Source organism: Tenrec ecaudatus, chromosome X, assembly GCF_050624435.1.
Source record: "Tenrec ecaudatus isolate mTenEca1 chromosome X, mTenEca1.hap1, whole genome shotgun sequence".
Lineage (NCBI taxonomy): Eukaryota > Metazoa > Chordata > Mammalia > Afrosoricida > Tenrecidae > Tenrec > Tenrec ecaudatus.
The window spans coordinates 92,026,664-92,048,876 of NC_134548.1; the positions used below are offsets into that span (position 1 = coordinate 92,026,664).

At 37.5% G+C, this 22,213-nt stretch overlaps 1 protein-coding gene across 1 annotated transcript in view; it reads left to right on the forward strand.

Moving 5' to 3' along the window:
- The window catches only part of DACH2 (dachshund family transcription factor 2), a 792,597-nt gene that overhangs the window by 537,375 nt on the left and 233,009 nt on the right, over window positions 1-22,213 (forward strand). The window contains exon 4 of the mRNA XM_075538394.1: window positions 21,549-21,680. Within this exon, the coding sequence (XP_075394509.1) occupies window positions 21,549-21,680 (132 nt within the window). The remainder of the gene's footprint in view (window positions 1-21,548; window positions 21,681-22,213) is intronic.

Consider the following 22,213-nt stretch of genomic DNA (forward strand, 5'->3'; position numbering starts at 1 on the left):
GGTTCTAATAGCCAACCCACCTTAAAATGTGGCAAACTCTGTGTTGACATCTTTTGCTGAAACTGATCAGATTACTACCCCTGCTGAGGGCTCAGGGGTGGTTCGAGGTCAGCTAGCATTTGGTCATGTTGCTGACTCACCTAATTGCTTGTTTATTATCTTAATTGCTTATGATATTACTTATTGAATTTGTAATATGTTAGCTCTATGATGTGTATGCCTTATGAAAGATCGGTAAGCCCCATTATACATACTCATTGGAAAATACATTCTCTCTCTCAGTCCTGACATATAACGAGGAGACCCTGTGCCCCGCTGTCCGTCTGCCTGTCTTTAATATTTTCCACAATTGCGAAGTTGCTCCTGAGGACCTGTTCAAGTGTTGGGACCCCCTCACCCCAGCACTTCTTACAGAAAAGGATGGTGAGACTTCTTCTTACATACTTTGGACATGTCAAGAGAGATCAGTTCCTGTAGAAGCACATCATGCTTGGTAAAGTGAATGGGCAGTGCAAAAGGGGGGTTCTTCAATGAGATGGATTGCCACAGTGGCTGCAACTGTGGGTGCTAACATAAGAAAATTTGTGAGGATGGCACGGGTTTAGGCAGAGTTTCATTCTGTTGTACATAAGGTCTCTATGAGTTGACACTTACACAATGGCACCTAAAATCAACAATAAAAGAAAAACTGTGAGAGAATAACTTTCATCTTGTTAAAGCCATCCCTTTGTGATATTTCTGTTATAGCAACATTAGATTACTAAGAAACCTTCATTCCAAGTCTTTTTCTGAATTTCTAGCTTGATGGCTGTGGATGGCTATTACCTATATACTAAAAAGAGATTTTTAATTACCTTTAGGAAAATTTTTTGTGTGTAATTAATGATATTGTTAGATAAATTCTGCATACTTGGGGGGGTGTGGTGCAAAACATAAATCTTTTCTATTCAGTTGGCCAGCTGACTGAGTTCCACATTTCTTGGCATAGATGTATGTGTTTATTAAACATTTCATTTAATATTCAACCAACTTCTGGATATTTGTTTCTCAGCAATGCCTTCAGTGTAGTTTGGATTGCATCTCTCAGTACCATTATTTCTTGATAATATAGTTGAACATAGACCAACTCTTTTCTTTCACTGACTCTGTATTCCTTCTATCTCTTTCTGAAGCTTTCTTAACTGTTTACTATATTTCCCATAGAATTATTTAATTTTGGAACTCAAGACTTGAACTTTTTCTTTAGTTCTTTTGTCTTGAGAAATGAGTGTATTCTTCCCTTTTGTTTTCTAAATCTAGTTCTTTGCACATTTAATTATAATGCTTTTCTTCTTGAGTTGCTCTTTGAAGTACTCTGTTCAGCTCTTTTACTTTACCATTTTCTTAATTTACTTTAGGTAGTTTATATTTAACAGCAAGTTTCAGAATCTCTTGTGATATTTATTTTGTTTTCTTTCATCTCCTTTTTTCATTTAACAATTTTATTGCTATATAACTTGTATATCATACAATTCAATTGTTTAAATAAATTAAAAATAATTGTGCAGTCATTGCCAAAATACATTTTTGAACCTTTCTACATTCTTGTATTCATTATTATTAGCTCCCATCTGTTCCCAACTTCCCATCACATACCCCTAAAAACTATTAATCCAGTTACTATCTCTAGATTTACCTGTGCTGGATTTCATGTAAAGAAAACATACAAAATACATCTATAACAATAAAAAATAAAACATGGAAAACCACAATAGAAAGTATATCAACAATCTAAACACATTAAACATGTTTAAAAGAATTATGAAATCATCATTAAATTTTTAGAGCATTTTCTTCTTCCTTGCACTCATTATTAGCTCTCCATTCTGCCCAACCCTCACATCCTTACTGTATCTATAGATTTACCTATCCTAAATTTTATATACATCAAAACATAAAAAATCAAATAAACAAAAACAAACCAATAACAATAATTAAATAAAACATGGAAAAGTCTATTGAAATGATAACAGAAAATAATAAAACTGAAACAAATTTTATATGGTTCCAAAAGAGAACAAATGATAAAGTGTTAAATTTTAACCTAACCATATCTACACTAGTCCAGTTTCCAATGCTGTCTAGAGTAAGGCTATTAACTGTATAATACCCATATTATATGTCAATAAAACTGTTATAATTAAAAAACAAAATGAAACAAAAATGATCAAAAGGGCAGCATTTACCCAGTGACAAAGTTCAGAGGTTTAGGAAGGAAGAAATAATAAAATTAAGTGTTGCAGGGAGAAAATGGTGTCAGAGATGGTAGTTGAGAGGATTACAATTGAAGAGCTGAAACAAAATGTACATGAAGTTTGGATGTAAAACTGATTATCTGCTTTGTAAAATTTCACATACTTCACAATTAAAAAGATTAAATGAAAAAGAAGCATATAGATCTAGGTGGAAGATATATTGAGAAACAACAGCTTCACATTTTGATATTTCTGTTTAATAAATGTTTCTGTTTTTATAGCAATAAAATGTGCCAATTAATCTAATTGAATAAAAGAAAATCATAAAGTAAAATCTAGAACAAGCTTAAGGTCAAAAGTATAAACAAATGATAGTATTAAAAGTTAATGTAGTTGTATCTTAATCCACTTCTTTAGTTTTTCAATGACTGAAATAGTTAAGGTTTATTGTGCTAATCTGGCCAGTAAACACATGTGGGAGTATTTGAAGGAGGGGGAGAGAGCTAAATGGCTCGGTAACCCTCGCCTTTCTAATCCTACTTCTCCGGTCTTTTGCTTTCTGATGGTTGGACCGGGGTGCAGCTGCCTTGGCCAGTTCCCTGCTTCAGCTGGCAAGGCTCACTTACTGCAAAACATCACTGAGGAGAAGCCAAATGGACCTATCCCGATGCAGCCCTGGGTGCGGGAGCAGCTGTGTGGAGAATCTTGCTGGCGCTGAGATGCTTACACATTCACTGATTCAGCTTTCCTCCTGAAGTCGGTGTCATTGCATCTGTTTTATGAGTTGGAGGAGGACTTTGTAAATTGGTGTTGGACATATGGACTACTAATGTTGGACTTATGGACTTGGGTAGCACTGGGTTGGGATGCTTTCTAGCTGTATATTTACCCTTTATATAAAACTCTCTTTTATACATATGAGATTCTGTGGATTTGTTTCCCTAGCTTACCCAACTAACACAATGGCTTTTTGCCTTCTTCACATATGAAGTCCTTGATGTCATCTCACAATTTTTCTGGCTTTCAGTCATTTCTGCTTAATACATCAAATTTAATATTTTTATGGTCTCTAAATTAAGATGAAATATACTTATATTTTGTTCTCATTTCTAATCTTCTTCAGCTTTCACTTGCACTTGCATATGAGCAAAAATTCTGGTGTGTTCCATAATTAACCCCAAGTCTTATTCTGACTGATGATTTTGAGCTTCTCCACTGTCTCTTGCCAAAGATGTAGTCAATTTGATACTTGTGTGTTTCATCTGGTGAAGTCTATGTGTAAAGTCACTGTTTATATTATTTTAAAAAAGTGTTTGCTAGGAATAAGTTTTGTCTTGCAAAATTCTATCATGCCATTTTTATATCATTGCTATCATTAAGATATTTAAGCATAGGCTGTGAAAATGATTTTGATAGATGCATTATGTAGCCTTGTGACCAAATGATAAAAGTCAGATTCTTATAATATCTAATTAATCTCACTTATAACTCATATAACAAATCTATGACATTTGTAAGAATGGAAATTACAGAACACTTTACTATACTCATGCAGAACCTGTACTCCAGCTCAGTATTGTTTGAATTGAATAGGAGACTGCTGCATGGTTTAAAATCAAGAAAAGTGTGCATCAATATCGTATCTTTTCATCATGTTTATTCAATCCATATACTAAGCAAATAATCTGAGAACCTGGACTATATGAAGAATGCAACATCAAAATTGGAGGAAGGCTAATTAGCGATCTTCATTATGCAGCTGGTACAACCTTACTTGCTGATACTGAGGAATATTTGGGCACTTGTCCATGAAGATCAAGGACAGTACTCTTCAGTATGGATTACAATATACTTAAAGAAATCCCAAATCCTCACTAGTGGACCAACAGGCAACACCATGATAAATGTGATTTGATCTTGCTTGGATCCAAAATAAATGCTCATTGAAGCAACTATCAAGAAATCAAACAACTTATTTCATTAGACAAACACAGCTACACAAAACATTTCTAAAGTGTTGAAAAGCAAGAATGTCACTTTAAGGACTAAGATGCACCTGATTCAAGCAATGGTAGCTTCAAACACCCCATATTCACATAAAAGTTGGATAATAGATAAGAAATGCTTTCCCCCAGATCCTGGATGCTTCCTCCCCCAACTACCATGATCCGAATTCTACCTTGCTTGGCTGGATAGGGCAGAGGTTGTACACTGGTGCATGGTGCATATGGGGGCTGGAGGCACAGGGAATCCAGGGTGGATGATACCTTCAGGACCAAGGGTGTGAGGGGCGATGCCGGGAGAGTGGAGGGTGAGTGGGTTGGAAAGGGGGAACTGATTACAAGGATCCACATGTGACCTCCTCCCTGGGAGATGGACGGCAGAGAAGAGGGGGAAGGGAGACTCCGGATAGGGCAAGATATGACAAAATAACAATGTATAAATTACCAAGGGCATATGAGGGAGGGGGGAGCAGGGAGGGAAGGGAAAAAAAGAGGACCTGATGCAAAGGGCTTAAGTGGAGAGCAAATGCTTGGAGAATGATTGGGGCAGGGAATGTGCAGATGTGCTTTATACAATTGATGTATGTATATGTATGGATTGTGATAAGAGTTGTATGAGCCCCTAATAAAATGTTTTAAAAAAAGGAATGCCAAAGAAGACTTGATACATTTGTATTATGGGGTTGGTGAAAAATATTGAAAAGACCACGACTTTCAGAGTAACAAATACAATATTGCTTGGAAGATGTGCAGCAAGACTTCTCTTTGGAAGTAAGGGTAGCAAGAGTTCATTTGAATTACTTTGGATATCTTATCAAGATTGATCAATGTCTATTAAAGGATATTGTCCTGGGTAAACTGGAAGATCAGCAAAATAGATTAAGATCCTCAAGGATATGGATTGACACGGTGGCTCAAATATAATAACAATTGTTTGCATGGCCCAGGATCAGGCAGTGTTTTGTTCTGTTGTTTTGTCATGATTAGTCAGAACTGATCTGAATGCACTAACCTACACCTTGGTGGCATAGTGAGTTAAGCATCAGGCTGCTAATTACAAGGTCAGAAGTTTGAAACTACCAGTTCATCCAAATAAGAAATATGGGGTTTTCTTCTTCCATTGAGGTTTATAATATTAGGTACTCACAGGGATAGTTTTACAATATCTTTTTATTATCAATAGTAGTAATTGGGATTTAATATTTATCTTATAGGGTCACTGTGAGTCAATATCAAATTTATGGCAGTGATGGTTTTTTTGATAACATGATGCTGTTTGTTGCTTCTAGTATATTCAAGAAATTAATGTTTGGTAGGGGGGCATCAAAGGCAGAAAGGCTCTCAGGGAGATGGACAGGCACTGTGACTGCAACAATGGGCTCAAGTGTGGGAACAATTGTGAGGATGATGTAGCAGCAGGCAGTGTTTTATTCTGTTGTGTATAACTTCACTATGGGTTAGAACCTACCTGATGTCACTTAACAACAACAATGACTAATTTTTTCAGAAAAGATTGAACGGCAATCTTTAATTTTAATTGCTATTTTAGTATGAGATAATAGAGTACCAATTATTATTTTCTTCTGAAAACTGAATACATTAAAAACTAATCAGCAAATATAGTTGCTGTCTAGTTATTTCTGCTTCAGAAATGTGACTGTATGTTACAAAGTAGAACTTCTCCATAGGATTTTCTTATTTGTGGAAACAGATTGACATGTCTTTCTCCTGTGGTGTCACTGTGTAGGTTTCAGCTACTCACCTTTACCAACCTATCACAAACTGCTTTTGTCACTTGGGGACCTCATAGAATGTATACAAGAGAAAGCTGATGGTGCCTGATTATCAAAAGATATAGCATCTGAGGGCTGCAAGGCCTGAAGATACACAAGCAGCCATCTAGCTGAGAAACAACAAAACCCACATGGAAGAAACACACCAGCCTGTCCTCGCTCGATCTCTGAAGACAAACTGGGTGTATAACCGAATGTGGTGAAGAAAGCTGATAGTGCCTGGCTATCAAAAGATATAGCGTCTGAGATCTTAAAGGCTTGAAGATAAACAGGTGACCATCAAGATGTGAAACAACTAAGCCCACATGGAAGAAGCACACCAGCCTCTCACGACATGATCGTTGAAGACAAAGCAAGTGCATAAGCAAATGTGGTGTAGAAAGCTGATGGTGCCCAGCTATCAAAAGAGATAATGTCTGGGGTCCTATGGACTGGAAGATAAACAAGTGGCCATCTAATTGAGAAACAACAAAGGCCACACGGAAGAAGCACACCAGCCTGTGAGATCACAAATCATCGAAGGGATCTGGTAGCAGGCATCAAAGACCAAAAAAAAAAAAAATCATAGCATTGTGAATTAGGGAGAGGGTGGAGTGTGGGGACCCAGGGCCCATCTGTGGGAAATTGCACATCCCCTTGCAGAAGAGCCATGGGGAGGAGATGAGCCAGTCAGGGTGCAGGGTAGCAACAATGAAACATAGCATTTTCCTCTAGATTTTGAATGCTTCCTGCCCCCTACTATCATGATCTATCTTACAAATCTGATTAGACCAGAGGATGTACACTGGTACAGAGAGGAACTGGAAACACAGGGAATCCAGGACAGATGAACCGCTCAGGACCAGTGGTTAGAGTGGCAATACCGGGAGGGTGGAGGGAAGGTGAGGGATAAAGGGGGAACAGATTACAAGGATCTACATATAATCTCCTCCCTGGGGGATGGACAGTGGACAAGTGGGTGAAGGGAGATGCCGTATGGTATAAGATATGACAAAATAATAATAATTTATAAATTATCTAAGGGTTCATGGGGTTGGGGGGATCGGGGAGGAAGGGGAAAAATGAGGAGCTGATAACAAGGACTCAATTAGAAAGCAAATGTTTTGAGAGTGATGAGGGAAACAAATGTTAAATGGTGCTTGACACAATGGATATGGGTATGGATTGTGATAAGAGTTGTATGAGCCCCATAAAATGATTTACAAAATGTTAGTCTTTTTCTTTCATCTCATCGTGTAGAGGTAGAAAATTAGACTTCAAAGTGCTTTACGTTTACAAATAACAGAATTCATTTGTACTGTAATAGTATACAAACCAAAAATTTCCTATAGATGGCCATATTGTTTTTGTTAGCTGCTATCCAGTCAGTTCTGACTCATACCAACCCTATGTGCAACTGAACAAAATCCACCAAGTCCTGTCGAATTGTCTCCATTGTTATGTTTGAGGCCTTTGTTGCCGCCACCATGACAATCCATTTTGTGGAAGGTCTTCTTCTTTTGTGTTTCCTGTCCGTTTTACCTTTTCTAGAGAATGGTCTCTGCTGATAACATGTCCAAAGATGCTGAGGTAAAGTCTCTCCATCCTTCCTTCTAAGGAACATTCTGGCTATAGTTCTTCTAAGGCAGATAAGTTGGTTCCTTTGGCATTCTGGATTTCTTTTAATATTCTTTGCCAGCACCATAATTCAAATGCATTGATTCTTCTTTGGTCTTCTTAATTCAATGTCCAACTTTCACATGCGTAGGAAGCGATTGAAAATACCATGATTTGGGTTAGGCACATCTTAGTCCTCAAAGTAACATCCTTGCTTTTCAACACTTTAAAGAGGTCTTTGTTTTGTTTGCTTGGATGTGGCTCAAACATGTTTAAGTCCGTTTCAGTTTTAACCAGGGTTAAGTCTGATTCATTCATATATTATCATTTGTGGACATTAATACAAAGAAAACACACTACATGTAGTTACACAGCCCGTCTCATCCAAAGAGTGGCAGTGTCCCAGTCAAACCCCGTGCATGTGGTTCTTTCTTCTGGTCTTTTTTTTCTTTCTCCCATCCACCCTCCATTCAAAACTTCATGTCCTTTCCCCTTTCCCTTCCCCCTGAGCTATGGCCTCATCTAGTCTTCAACACGTTTTCCATTTGTGAAATTTTTTATAATAATAGTGTTATGAAATGACATTTACTTTCTTTGCTGAGTGTAACATCTTCCAATTTTATCCATTTCATGAGCTGTTTGGCATACATGCCATTTTTAAAGGATACATAATATTCTATTGTGTGCACGTACCAGTTTGCTTGCCCATTCCTCCACAGATGGCTTTTAAAAACGATTTCCTCCTCTTTACTGTTATAGAAATTGCTATGATAAACATGGGTGTGCATATGTGTTTGTGTTTGGTTCTTTATTTCTTTAGGGTATATACCACGTATAGAGATTTCAGGATCATAAGTTATTTGTATTTTCATTTGTTGAAGGAGATGCCATACTGACTTCGACGGTAGTTGTATATTTTTGCAATCCCACCAGCAATGCATCGGTGTCCAAAATGCTTCACATCCTCGCTGCGGTTTTTATTGTCTATGTTTTTGAATTTTGCTAAGAGTGTCAGTATAAGGTGGTATCTCATTGTTCTTTTAAATTTTACTTCTCTTATGGCTAATGGATGTATTCCTTCATTTAATTGTTGATCTCCTGGGTGTAATCTTTAGTAAATTGACTATACCTTGTGACCATTTTTGTTTGGGTTATTTAAATTTTTCTTATCACTGTGATGTAGTGTTCTATAGATTTAAAAATTATCCTTTTATCTGATATCCCATTGCCAAATCTTTTTCTTAATGTATACGTGAGCAAAGGGCATGGAAGGAAATGCCCAGGCATGTGAGGAAGAAAGAAAAAGGGCAGAAAGCTTTGCTTGGGTAGTTAATATATCTTCACTAAGCTGCCCACATTGTCATCCGTCCAATCAGGGCCCCCAGAGTTTATAGAGGCAAGCTATTTTGTTGGGTAGGTTGGATGAGGGTCAAGGAAGGGTTAGATTATACAGGAAGGGTTAGATGGGGAGTGCACAAAAACTGCTTGGGCTGCTACTCAATGGTAAAAGAGAGTCAGTAACACCCAATTTTAGGAGACTTTTGTTTAGTTAACTTTTAAATTGTTTTCTGTCTTCCAGCATTTGAGATCTCTCCAACAATTGTGGAGATTTCCCATTCTTGTTATTTGGTATCCATGTTACCACAACTAGCCCCAGGCTATTTTTAATATTCTTTACCATCACAATAATCCAAAAGAATCAGTTCTCCTTCAGTCTATCTTATTAACAGCCCAATTTTCACATACATATTAAACAATTGACAATACCATGGCTTGGGTCAGGTGCACTCTAGTCTTCAAAGTGACCCACTAGCTATTTGAAGGCTTCTTTTGTAGCATATTTGCCAAATGTAATAAGTTGCTTAATTTCTTGTTAGCTGTTTTCGTGAACATTCTTTATAGATCCAAGCAAAATAAAATCTGTGACAACTTCAATCTTTTCTTCTTTTATCACGATGGTATCCATTGGTCCAGTTGTGAATCTATTTGTTTTCTCTATATTGAGTTAACATTTATAATAAAGTCTTGGATTCCTGCCCCTCCCCCGAAAAGAACTTGTTCCAAAGGACGACATTGACCCTGCAGCTATGGGAGATGGACATATTTGATCAGAGCACACGGGAGCAGATGAAGGGGCAGGAGGAGAGAGTGGAGCACAGCCTGGCCCACCAGGCCGTGAGGATAATGTTCTTGAGTAGAGCAGCCAGTCCACAGAGAGAACAACATGGCTGGCCCTACTATGAGACATGATGCCCCTCAGTGACTAAGGGCGATACAGGGGACAGAACCGGAGACACAGTGTGGGAATTGCACCTGACCTGACCCCACCACACCGAGGCAATGCACTGGGGGAGTGCAGCGGAACAGCAAGGGAATGGAGTGGCAAGGTCCCCAGGGAATGCTGAAAGTGGACTTTGGGGCCAGGGCGTGGTGCCCCAACAGACTGGACTGGAAAACGCTCCTAAGGGCCAGCAAAGATCCCTGAACTAACTACAAGCTTTTCTCTTGCGAACTGTTTTGTTCTGTTCTTTTTCAGTGGTTTGTTTTGGTTGTTTTGTTGTCTGGTTATATACTGTTGCTTTGTGTTCCTCTGTCTAGTTTTCGTGCATGTTAGTGACTCCACAGGTCTGTCTGAATAGGACAGGCTGGATGAACTATCTGTAGGAAAAACAACGGGACCGACAGTTCCGGGGGGGCTTGGGGTGGGGGGTAGGGGGGGGTAAGGAAGTGGTGTTAACAAACCCAGGGACAAGTGAAAAACATGGGACCCCAAAGGGTAGAGAAGGGGGAGTGGCAGGCCTGGTGGGAAATGATCAAGGGTAAGGTTGCTTAGAGAAGAGGTATACTCTAGCCCAGGTGGCAATGAAGCATGGTAGTAGGGCAGGAGGAAGGTCAAGGGAGATGGAGGAAAGAGCTAGAAGTCAAAGGGCATTCATGGAGGTCTAGACAACGACATGTACATGCAAATATATATAGGAGGTTGGGGAAATAGATCTTTGTGTCTATATTTATAGGTCAAGTATTAAGGTGGCAGAAGGACCTTGGGCCTCTACTCAAACACTCCCTCTATGCATGAATACCTTCTTTTATTAAATTGGAACTCTATGATGCTCACTCTCCCGACACAACAGCTGGAGCCAACATGGGTGAACAAGTAAATGTGGTGAAGAAAGCTGATGGTGCCCGGCTATCAAAAGAGATAGTGACTGGGGTCTTAAAGGCTTGAAGATAAACAAGCGGCCATCTAGCTCAGAAGCAACAAAGTCCACATGGAAGAACACACCAGCCTGTGTGATCGAGTGGTCCCAAAGGGATCAGTTACCAGGCATCAAAGAACAAAAAATCATATCATTGACTGCACACCTCCATGATAGGATCGCTGAAGACAAATGGGTGCATAAGCGAATGTGGTGAAGAAAGCTGATGGTGCCCGGCTATCAAAAGAGATAGTGTCTGGGGTCTTAAAGGCTTGAAGGTGAACAAGCGGCCATCTCGCTCAGAAGCAAATAAGCCCACATGGAAGAAGCACACCGGCCAGTGCGATCACGAGGTGCCCAAGGGACCAGATATAAGGCATCATGCAAAAAAAAAAAAGATATAAGTGTGTGTATTTATGTGTATTTATGTGTATATGTATATATGTATGTGTATATATATATTATATTAAATGAAGGGGGAAGTGCAGAGTGGAGACCCAAGGCCCAAGTGTCAGCCAATGGAGATCCCCTCACAGAGGGGCTTAGGAGAGGAGATGGGTTAATTAGGGTGTGAGGTAGTATCGATGAAGAACACAGCTTTCCCCCAGATCCTGGATGCTTCCTCCCCCCAACTACCATGATCCGAATTCTACCTTGCAGGGTTGGATAGGACAGAGGCTGTACACTGGTACATAGGAGGGTTGGAGATACAGGGAATCCAGGGTGGATGATACCTCCAGGACCAAGGGCGTGAGGGACGATGCTGGGAGAGTGGAGGGTGAGTGGGTTGGAAAGGGGGAACTGATTACAAGGAGCCACATGTGACCTCTTCCCTGGGAGAGGGACAGCAGAGAAGGGGGGAAGGGAGACCCCGAATAGGGCAAGATATGACAAAATAACGAGGTATAAATTACCAAGGGCATATGAGGGAGGGGGGAAAAGGGAGGGAGGGGGGGAAAAAAAGGAGGACCTGATGCAAGGGGCTTAGGTGAAGAGCAAATGCCTTGAGAGTGATTGGGACAGGGAGTGTATGGGTGTGCTTTGTACAATTGATGTATGTATATGTATGGATTGTGGTAAGAGTTGTTGGAGTCCCTAATAAAATGTAAAAGAAGAAAAAAAAAAGTCTTGGATTTTCATCAGCAAGTGCTTCAAGTTCATCTCTTTCAGTTAGCACAGCTGTGATATCTGTATCCTCATACTTTGCCCTTCTTCATGTAGTCCAGTTTCTCATATACTTTATCAGCATACAAATTGAATGTGTATGGTGAGATGAAAAAACCCTGACTGACACCTTTCTGGATTTTAAACCACTCAGTATGTACAGGCTCCACATAAGCACAATTAAATGCTCTGGAAATCCTATGGTCATCCAAGTTTTATTCTGACCCACACAATGGAATGTCTTTGCATAGTTAACAAAATAGAAGTAAGCATCTTTCTGGTTTTACTTCTTTCAGTCAAGATACATCTGATATCAACAATGATATCCCTCTTGCAATGACATATAAGCAGTACAACCTTGATAACTCTATGGGACAGTCGTATAAGTTTACTATGAGTCACAACTGACTTGACAAAAAGTAATATTCATAAGTATATAAATCTCTCTCTAGAATAATATATCTCATATATTCTAGGAATATAAATCATTGAATATATTATATTTTTAACTAACATTACAACTTGTTCAGTAGTTACAGTGAATAGATTTTAAGCCAATAATGAAATTACATGGACAAGAATGGAAATGATGCTATAGAAATAAATGTTCAAATACAAGCAAGTGAAAAGGTGAACATTGTCCTGTTACCACTGACTCTCTATCATTGCAAATCTATTTTGAACAATCAAACACATGGCATTTAAACATAATAAACAATTTATTATTTTAAGGCTCAGTTACTTAGTAGGATACCTCTTAGGTTTCTAAATGTATGTCAGATATTTACCTATAGTTATTGCACCTTGTCGTCTTAAGAAGTATCTATTAATCTTATTAAATTTATTATTTTGTACTTGTCTTGTACAAGCCCGATGTCTAGTTCCAAATTAAATTTCAACTAAATACTCTTAAACCAATTTTAGAATTGTTTTCTATTTCAAGGATGCACTTTGGGAACAGAACTTGGAATCAAATTCTGAATTTCTATTTCAAACCCATCAATACTACACTAAGCAACATTCTGAGGCTAAGAATGCAATTCAATAAAAGGAAAAATTACCATAAGATCAAATAAACAATCTTTTCCATTTCCATGATTATGTTTTTGTAAAGAATATTTTATCATATATACAGTGAACATGTACTCAGAAGTTTAGATGCATATTCAAGAAATCCTATGCGTGTTGTTAAACTGACATTGGTTACATTCTTCACAATGTACAAAAAGACTCGTTTTTTTCTATTCTGGCCACACAGTTTCCATTAATCTAGTTTCTGTGCCCTCTTATATTTTCATTTTTGTTATAAAGTAATTCTTGCTGTCAGGTTGTATATAGGAGGGTTTTAAAGGTACAATTAACTTAGTTGTAGCATTCTTTGTTTTTTTTCAAGCCAAATTATAATGAGCTATGAGGTGATATCAGAAGTTAAAATTAGGTAAAAGTTTGAAATATAGCTCAGCGCAATACTATCAGGAGTCCTCCAGTCACAAGCAGTCCCGTCAGTTTGTTTTGTTTATAGGAATTTGTGGTTCTACTCTATATGGTTTAAAATCAAGAAAGGTATGTGGCAGGTTATTATTTACTTATTCACTCTGTATTCTGAACAAATCATAAGAGAAGCTTGAGCAGATGACACAATCTTGCTTGTTGAAAGTGCGGAGCACTTCAAGCATTTGCGGATTACGTTCAAGGGTCGCAGCCTACAAAATTGATTACAAGAAAACCAAAATCCCCACAACTGTACCAATAGATAATAAGATTACTGGATTTGAATTTGTCAAATATTTCATCATGTCTGTACTCACAGTAAATGCTCATGGAAGCAGCAGTCAGTATATGAAAAAGTGCATTGTACTGGGTAAATCTGTTGCATCACAGTGCTTTTAAATGATGAAAAGCCAGGATGTTACTCTGAGGACTAAGGTGTGCTTGATTTACTCAAGCCATGGTGTTTTCAATCGCATCATATACATATGAAAGACGGACATTAAATAAAGACAACCAAAAAGAATCTATGCATTTTAACTATGATATATCAGAATAAAATTGAAAGTGTTATGGACTGCTAAAAGAACCAACAAATCTGTCTTGGAAGAAATACAACCAGAATAGGTCTTAGAGGAAAGGATGGTGATACTTCATCTCACATACTTTGGACATGTCACTAGAGTCAAGTCCCTGGAAAAGGCCATCATTCCTGGTAAAGTACAGTTGCTGTGAAAAAGAAGAAGACCCTGGACATGATAGGCTGACACACTGACTGCAACAATGGTCTCAAACATAACAGTTGTCAGGGTGACGCGAGAACAGGTTGCTATAAATAGGAATCAACCTGATAAACCCTAACAACTTCACATTTTCTCTCATTGGGTCAGGACCCGATTATTGTGCCGCGGATTAACTTTTGGTACTGGTAACCAGTAACCATCTAGTTGTTTTGGTCTCAGGGTAGATGGTACCATGTTGGCTTTACTATGTTTTTATCTGAAGATATACATATTAGGTTTCTGATGAAGACTGTATAAATAAAATTTAAGTGTTTATTAAATTAAAAGCATTTAATTATCAATACCACGAGTAATATAAAATATATTGGTTATGGATTAATGTTCCAAGGAAATTTGAAACAAGTTTAAGGAGCTATAGAAAGACAACAGACAATTAAATCTGAATGTCATGAGGGAATCATAGCATCTTAGGAGATTTTCATTTGCTCACATTTGAACTACCAATCGGACTTCAGTGAAGATTCCTGGTGGCATAGTGGTTATGCGTTGAACTGCTAACTGCAAAGTCAGCTATTTGAAACCACCAGCCCGTCCTTTGGATTAATAGTTAACAGTCTTGGAAACCCACAATGGCAATTCCATCCTGTCCTATCGAATTGCTGCTACTGGCCATTGACTTGATGACAGTGAGTTTTTGTTTTTAGTTCAGTAGACCTTAACACATACATATGTACATATTCCATCAAGATCTTTTAAATGTGTTCCATTTCATTCTCTAAATAATTAATTATGATGGGTCATTCTGAGACTACATTTATTTATATGCAAAATGATATTATACTATGATTTTCCTATGTCAACATTATTGTCTGAAGTCTCTTAGTAACTTTTCTTCAGTAATTTTTTTCTTCACAACAGTATTTGATTGAAAGAATAAATAGATATTTGAAATGTATCATCTTTCCTAAAAATTAAAAAAGTGTGTTGAAAATCTTGCTCATTCATTCTCTTATTGTTATTGTATAAGGCATAGTTTACTTGCTGACTTCTAGTATATCAGGTGGTTTGGAGATTTTGCCAAATTTCGTTTTGGTTTTTTTTTTTTAGTTTAAAACAGCTTGTGTATATAAAATGATAACATTTATACTACCAATATTGAAGCAAGAGTAATTAAATAACTTTCGTAATAAGGTTTAAGTTATAAGTTGCTAGTCAGAGGATCCTCTGTAAATTCTATTTTAAATTTTCCAGATATATTTTTTATCATGAGGCCCACAGCTCCAGATGTCATAAGTAATGTTTAAACCATTGTCATGAATTTTTTCTAGAGTTACCCTTGAATGATCATTAGGTCCTTTTGGGGGTTGTAATTCCATGACACTAATTAAGATATGTCAAGAAAATATCTGGGACAATCTAGAAAATATGCAAAAGTTTAAAAACTAAAGCAATTTTCTTTTTTCTTTTCTTTTTACCATGACTTATGCTATTGTGGTAAAGAGTCTGCTTCATCATAATAATGTTTGTTGTTGTTAGTAGCTATCAAGTGAGCTCAAGTGCTTAGCTAGCCTGTGTACATAGAATGAGATACTGTTAGTTCTGCACTATCCTCTCCGTTTTTGTTATTAATGAACCCAATATTGAAGTCACTCTGTCATTCCTTCTCTTTGAGGGTCTTACTCTTTTCTCCTGATGCTCAACAAATCATAATGGTCTCTCTTGATAACAAAGAACTTGAGATGAAGTCTGAATATCCTGACTTCCAAGCAACATTCTGGCTGTCCCTTCTCAAAGATAGATCTGTTTGTTTTTCAAGCCGTCCATGGTACTTTCAATGCATCAACTAATTTCCTATCTTCCATATTCATTGTCTAGCTTTCGCATGCATAATAATGGATTAGAATAACATGGCTTGGGTCATGTATGCCTTAGTCCTGAGAGTGATATATTTGTTCTTTAACACTTTAAATGGAACCTGTGCAGCAGATTTACCCAATGCTGTTTGCCATTTGATATCTTGACTTCTTTCATGGGCATTGGCTGTGGATTCAAGTAAAATGAAATCCTTGACAACTTCAATATTTACTGTTTTTCATGATACTGTCTATTGGTTCTGTTGTGATGATTTTTGTTTTCTGTACATTGAGTTGTAATCAGAAATGAATGTTTTAGTCTTTGCTCATCATCAGTAAGGTCTTCAAATATCCTTCACTTTTTGCAAACAAAATTATGTCACCTGTACATTAGAAGTTTTTAATAAGCCTTCCTACAATTGTCCTGCCTTAAAAATACTTTTATCGGGGACTCTTACATCTCTCATCACAATCAATAGATTCATGCAGTGTGTCAAGCACATTTGAGCATATGTCACCATAATCATTTTCAAAGCATTATCTTCCCACTTGAGCCCCTGATATCAGCTACCCATTTATTTGCCCTCCCTTCCCCCACCTTCTCTATGAACCTTTGATAAATTATAGTTTATTATTTTCATATCTTACATAATCCTCCATCATCCCTCACCCACTTTTCCGTTATTTGTTCCCCTGGGAGGGGGTTATATGTTGATCCTTGTAATCGATTCCCCCTATCAACCCCCACCATCCCCTAATCCTACTGGTATCTGTACTCTCATTGTTCACCCTGAGGGGTTTGTCTATCCTGGATTCCCTGTGTTGCGGGCTCTTATATGTAGCAGTGTGCATGCTCTGGTGTAATCCAATTTGTAAGGTAGAATTGAGGTCATGATAGTGGTGTGAAGGAAGCACCAAAGACCTAGAGGAAAGTTGTGTGTTTCATCTGTGCTATACTGCCTTTTTATATAGTCCATTTTGTCAGATCACATGCTCAGCATACATATTGAATAAGCATAGTCAGAGGGTACAGGCGTACCATATACCTTTCCCAATTTTATACCATGCAGTATCACCTTGTTCTATTCCAATGACTAGATAAAAGCTGCCTCCTTAAAGTAGAGTTGGTCTTAATGGTGCTGATCTAGCAAATCTTACAGAACCTTCATTTGGTGATGGGGGATGGCTCAAAATCGAAAGAAACAACTATAACCATCTATCAATAAATGAAACGTTTAATGTACAAAGTATGAATCTAGGAAAATTGGAAGTCATCAAAAACGTAGTGGAAATATAACGATTGATATATTAGGCATTCCTGAAAATAAAAACTGTCCATCAGTGAGTAGATTCTAACTCATAGTGACCCTGTAGGACCAGATAGAATGGTCTCCTTGGTGTTTCCAAGGTTGTGAAACTTTACAGCAGCTTAAAGCCTCCACTTCTTCTGGCACAGCAGCCTTATAGGTTTGATTTACTGACCTAGAGTTTAACTGCTCAAATCATAACCTACTACACTACGAGGGCTCTAATCCTAGGATTAGTAAACTGAAATGTATTGATATTTTTCATTTTGAATCATATAGTTTATTAGGCCCAGAATGACAAAATCAAGAGCAATGATAACATGTTAATTATCAAACAGGTCACATCAAGATCTATCTTGAATTGCAATACTGCCTGCAACACAATAATATCTATAGAGCAATATGAAAGACCAGTTAATTAAAGTATTATTGAACATTATACACAACTGCTAAAGCCAACGTGGAAGATATTGGAGAATTCTAACAGTGTCTTTACTCTGAAATTAATCAAACATGCAATCAAAATTTTTTTGTAACATGACACCTATAGATGCTTATGGATTTTGACACTAGCTGAAAATGCTTATGTTGGAATTTGAAATCATACATATCAAAAAAGGAGCCTTAGCCAAGGGACAATACTCAAAGGGTAAGAAAGGATGAATGGACATGGTATACAAAGAGAGGAATTAGAAAGATGTATATTATATTGTGAAGATTGCTGTCAATGTCACAAAATACAATGTGTATGAATTCTTGAATGGAAACCAACTTGCTTTGTAAACATTCACTCAAATCACAATTAAAGTTCTAAAATAATTGTTGGAATCCATTAAATTTTTGAATTCATTGTTGGAGTATGGATTGTTCTGTTATTTTTAGTACCTGTTCTCTTATGTATTTAATGGTAAAATGTGTGTGTGTGTATGTGTGTCTGTGTCTGTTTGTGTGTTTCACTAGGAGAAAGAATTTTGGGGTGAATTTGATTATTTATTACTATTTAAAGTTTCATTTTATAAATTGATACAATAACCAAAGCATTCAGTTTATATATATCTATATATACACATTTTCTATTTATATTATTATATAGAAAGTTCTTAAAAAATAATTTTCACTTAGTTGGTTCCTTCATTTATATATTTGAGAAGAGAAGAAGTTAACCCTCTAAAAAGGTAGAAAGATTGTTACAGTCTTTTATTCCCTCTTCTCTTTCCCTCCAACCTACTTCTCATATACAGGACATTTTATCCATTTGGCATAAATGATAACAAAAATATTCTGGATAAAAATTGCCCCGTCTCAGATAACTGATTTATATTACCAGCAGTAACATATTCCCTGATCACAACTTGATTGTCAGTTTTGAGTTTAACATGTATCCAACATGCTACTCAATTGATATCAAAACCAGAAAGAAAGTCATCAAGAAATGCTGACAGGTTAGGCATAGGAGTATCAAATATATGTTAGGTACTACATAATTTTTCCAAAGAAGGACATTCTCTTTTTCACAGTCATCTCATAGGTTGTTTTCATATATTATATATTCTACTTACAAATACCTTATTCTCCCTCAAGAAAATAACTTGTTCTGTTTCATATTTTGGCTTCTGTCTACCAGTACCTGTCTTTATCCCTCAGAAAGAAAATTCAAAAGAACATAGGGGTCTTCAGTAGACTATCAGCAGAAATAAATTCAAAAGTATTTTAATTAATGTTTTGATAAATGTGTTAGGCCAGGTTGACTAGAGAAACAAATCCAGAGACACTAACATGTGCAAGAGAGAGCTTTATATCAAAGAGCAATTGTATATTGAGGAAACATCCCAGAATAGTCCAGATGGAGTCCATAAGTCCAATATTATCCCATATGTCTGATACTAGTCCATATATTCCTCTTCAAACACACAGTTATGCTCTCAATGATGCCAAATTCAGGAAGATTACAGGGCAATGGGTGAAAAATCCTGTGGATCCAATGAGTGGAAGCATCTCAGTACTGGTGGGAGTCTCCATGTGGCTCCTCCAGCTCACTGAACATGGCTTCTCAGTAGGAAGGTGAAGCAGAGAGAATGTGGCCCACCTACAGGTGGAACAAGAGGAAGTTACCAGAATCTTCATGAGAAGGCCTTGCCCACAAGGAGGCATCATCAGGCTGTGATCTGATTGACAGGCTAGACTCAACCCTTCACTCTTAATATCTTCAACTTTACAGGAGATTAAGGTGTGTAACCACAATAAGTGTACATTTTATTGTATGAGGTAGTTAGTTTATTGTGCCAACCTGGCCGATAAATGACTCAGTGAGCCTCGCCTTTCTGGTTCTCAGGTCTCTTGCTTTCTGATGGTCGGTCCAGGGTGAAGCTGCCTTAGACAGTTCCCTGCTTCAGTTGGCAAGGCTAACTTCCTGTAAGACATCCCTGAGCAGAAGCCACATGGACCTACCCTGATGCAGCCCTGGGTGCTGGAGCAGCCGTGTGGAGACCCCTGCCAGGGCTGAGATGCTGACACGTTCACTGACTCGGCTTTCCTCCTGCAGTTGGCATCATTGTGTCTGTTTTGTGAGATGGAGGAGGACTTTGTGGATTGGTGTTGGACATATGGGTTAACGTTGGACTTGTGGGCTTGGGCAGCACTGGGATAGGATGTTTTCTTGATGTGCACTTAACCTTTATATAAAGCTCTCTTTCTCTTATACATGAGTTTCTGTGAATTTGTTTCTCTACAGTACCCAGACTAACACAATGTATTAACATACATCCAGACGAGGATTTGGCATTTGTTTAAAATGTATTATATAGGTGAACGATATTTCATCAATAGTTTAAAATCCCTTTTCAAGACAGAAGGTATTTCAGAGATTTTCACACTCAAAAAGTTAGATTTTTAACTATTTTTAAGGAACTAACAATCATATAGGAAAAATGATGTCTATATCCAAGTAAATATACTGAGGCTAGAACAAAGTATATGCCTTCAGTGCAGATAAAACCAGTGATCTCAGAGCATATCTTCTTGGATTTACAAGAAAAAAATTCTCAGATTGTGGCATTTGGTCTGAATCTTGTAGATATATAAGAAACATATACAAATGTGGGTTGAAAATAAGTAATTCTCTTATGGAAGGAACTGATAGGGCCAGGAATTGGTGGCAGGAAAACTCAGGTCATCCTAAGTCCTACCATGAGCTAGTAATGAAAAATGTGAGGAAAAAAAAGAGTTAACATATAAGAAAGTAGAAAGTTTTAAGACTAAAAATGTAGAATGATAAAACAGGCTTCTAGGATTAAGAAGTTTGAATTGTATTCCAAAGAAAGTACTCTCAAAATTCAAAACCAAGCTCACTCTTATCGAGTCAATACCAAATCATAGTGACCCTATAAGGCAGAGAAGAACTACTCCTGTGAACTTCCTGTGAGTTACAACTCATCACAGAAGTAGAAATTGTCATCTTTCTCCCGAGGAGCAGCTGGTGTATTTGAACTGCTGACTTTGCAGTTGGCAGCCCAAAGTGTAACCACTATGCCACCAGGACTCCTAAGAAAGCACACAGACAATGATGATTTATGAACAGAAAGCCTCTTCTTGTGTTACTGAAAGTCCCTCAAAATGATTAGTCAGAGAGCCTATTAAATAATGAGAAAACTAGTAGGATATGAATCAATATTTGATTGATTAATTTTGTTCCTGCTTTTGCTCCCACCTTTGCTCTAAGTAAACCCATTATAGAGATCAACACCTGAAATATGAAGCCTAAATGTTCAAGTACCAAGAGTAAAAATTATTTTTTACAGCATTTCAGAGTGCTTGTTCTTGGCAGTGTTGTTTTAGATAGAATTTAGTACAGTGAGTTTTGTGTAAGAATAACAGTGCAGAACTCTTAGAACACATCAGAATGCATCAGTAAGAATCTTGTAAACACTTCAAATTTTACCATTACCTCTTTTTTTAACCTCAGATCCATATTTAGTCCTTTTTCAGCTTTTAAAGTTCCCATTTATTGACTAATAAAGAAATAACAAGAGTTGCACTGTGGCTCACTTTTGACTGTGCTGACGAGGTAGAAGAAATGAAGGCAAGAGAAAGACACCTGTTAAGTAAATGTATCGAGCGTGTATTTGCATTCATACCTAGCTTCTATGTTTAAAGGGATCACTCTGGTTTTAGGTATCACAGCAGCAGCAATGGCTGAGGCCATGAAGTTGCAGAAAATGAAACTCCTGACTATGAACACTCTTCAGGGAAATGGAAGTCAATATGGAATAGAATCAGAAGCTGATGATCTTAATTCAAATACAGGTGAGCGTCTTCAGAAATCACAAACAGATGCTTTTTACTGTTTTAGTCTGAAGTAAGAGAGAGGAGAGGTTCTGGAGGGGAAGAGAGTATACATACTTTTATTATAAAAAGTCATGCAGAAGAGGGTTAAACCTGCTGTAATTTGCAAACTAAAATTAGAAAGCCATAACAGATGACAATCTCATTTCAGGTAACAGGGATTTATCTCAATTATTTTGTTGTGGGGAAATTAAATTTAAATCGCTATGATCTTAGGGATAAAATCTGCAGGCTATGCATTGGGCTGTTAACCACAAGACTGGTGGTTCACAAGCACCAGCTGCTCTTTGAGAGCAAAATGCGGCTGCCTGCTACCATTAGTATTTACTCTCCTAAAGCCTTAAGGAACAGTGCTACTCTGTACTATAGGGTCATCATGATTTATAATCAACTGGATGGCAGTGGGGGTGGATAGTGGCACTGGCCATGGTGCTCTCTGTCTGCTAAAGGCTACCCATTCCAGCCTCGTCCTAGGATTCTAATTCTATTATTTC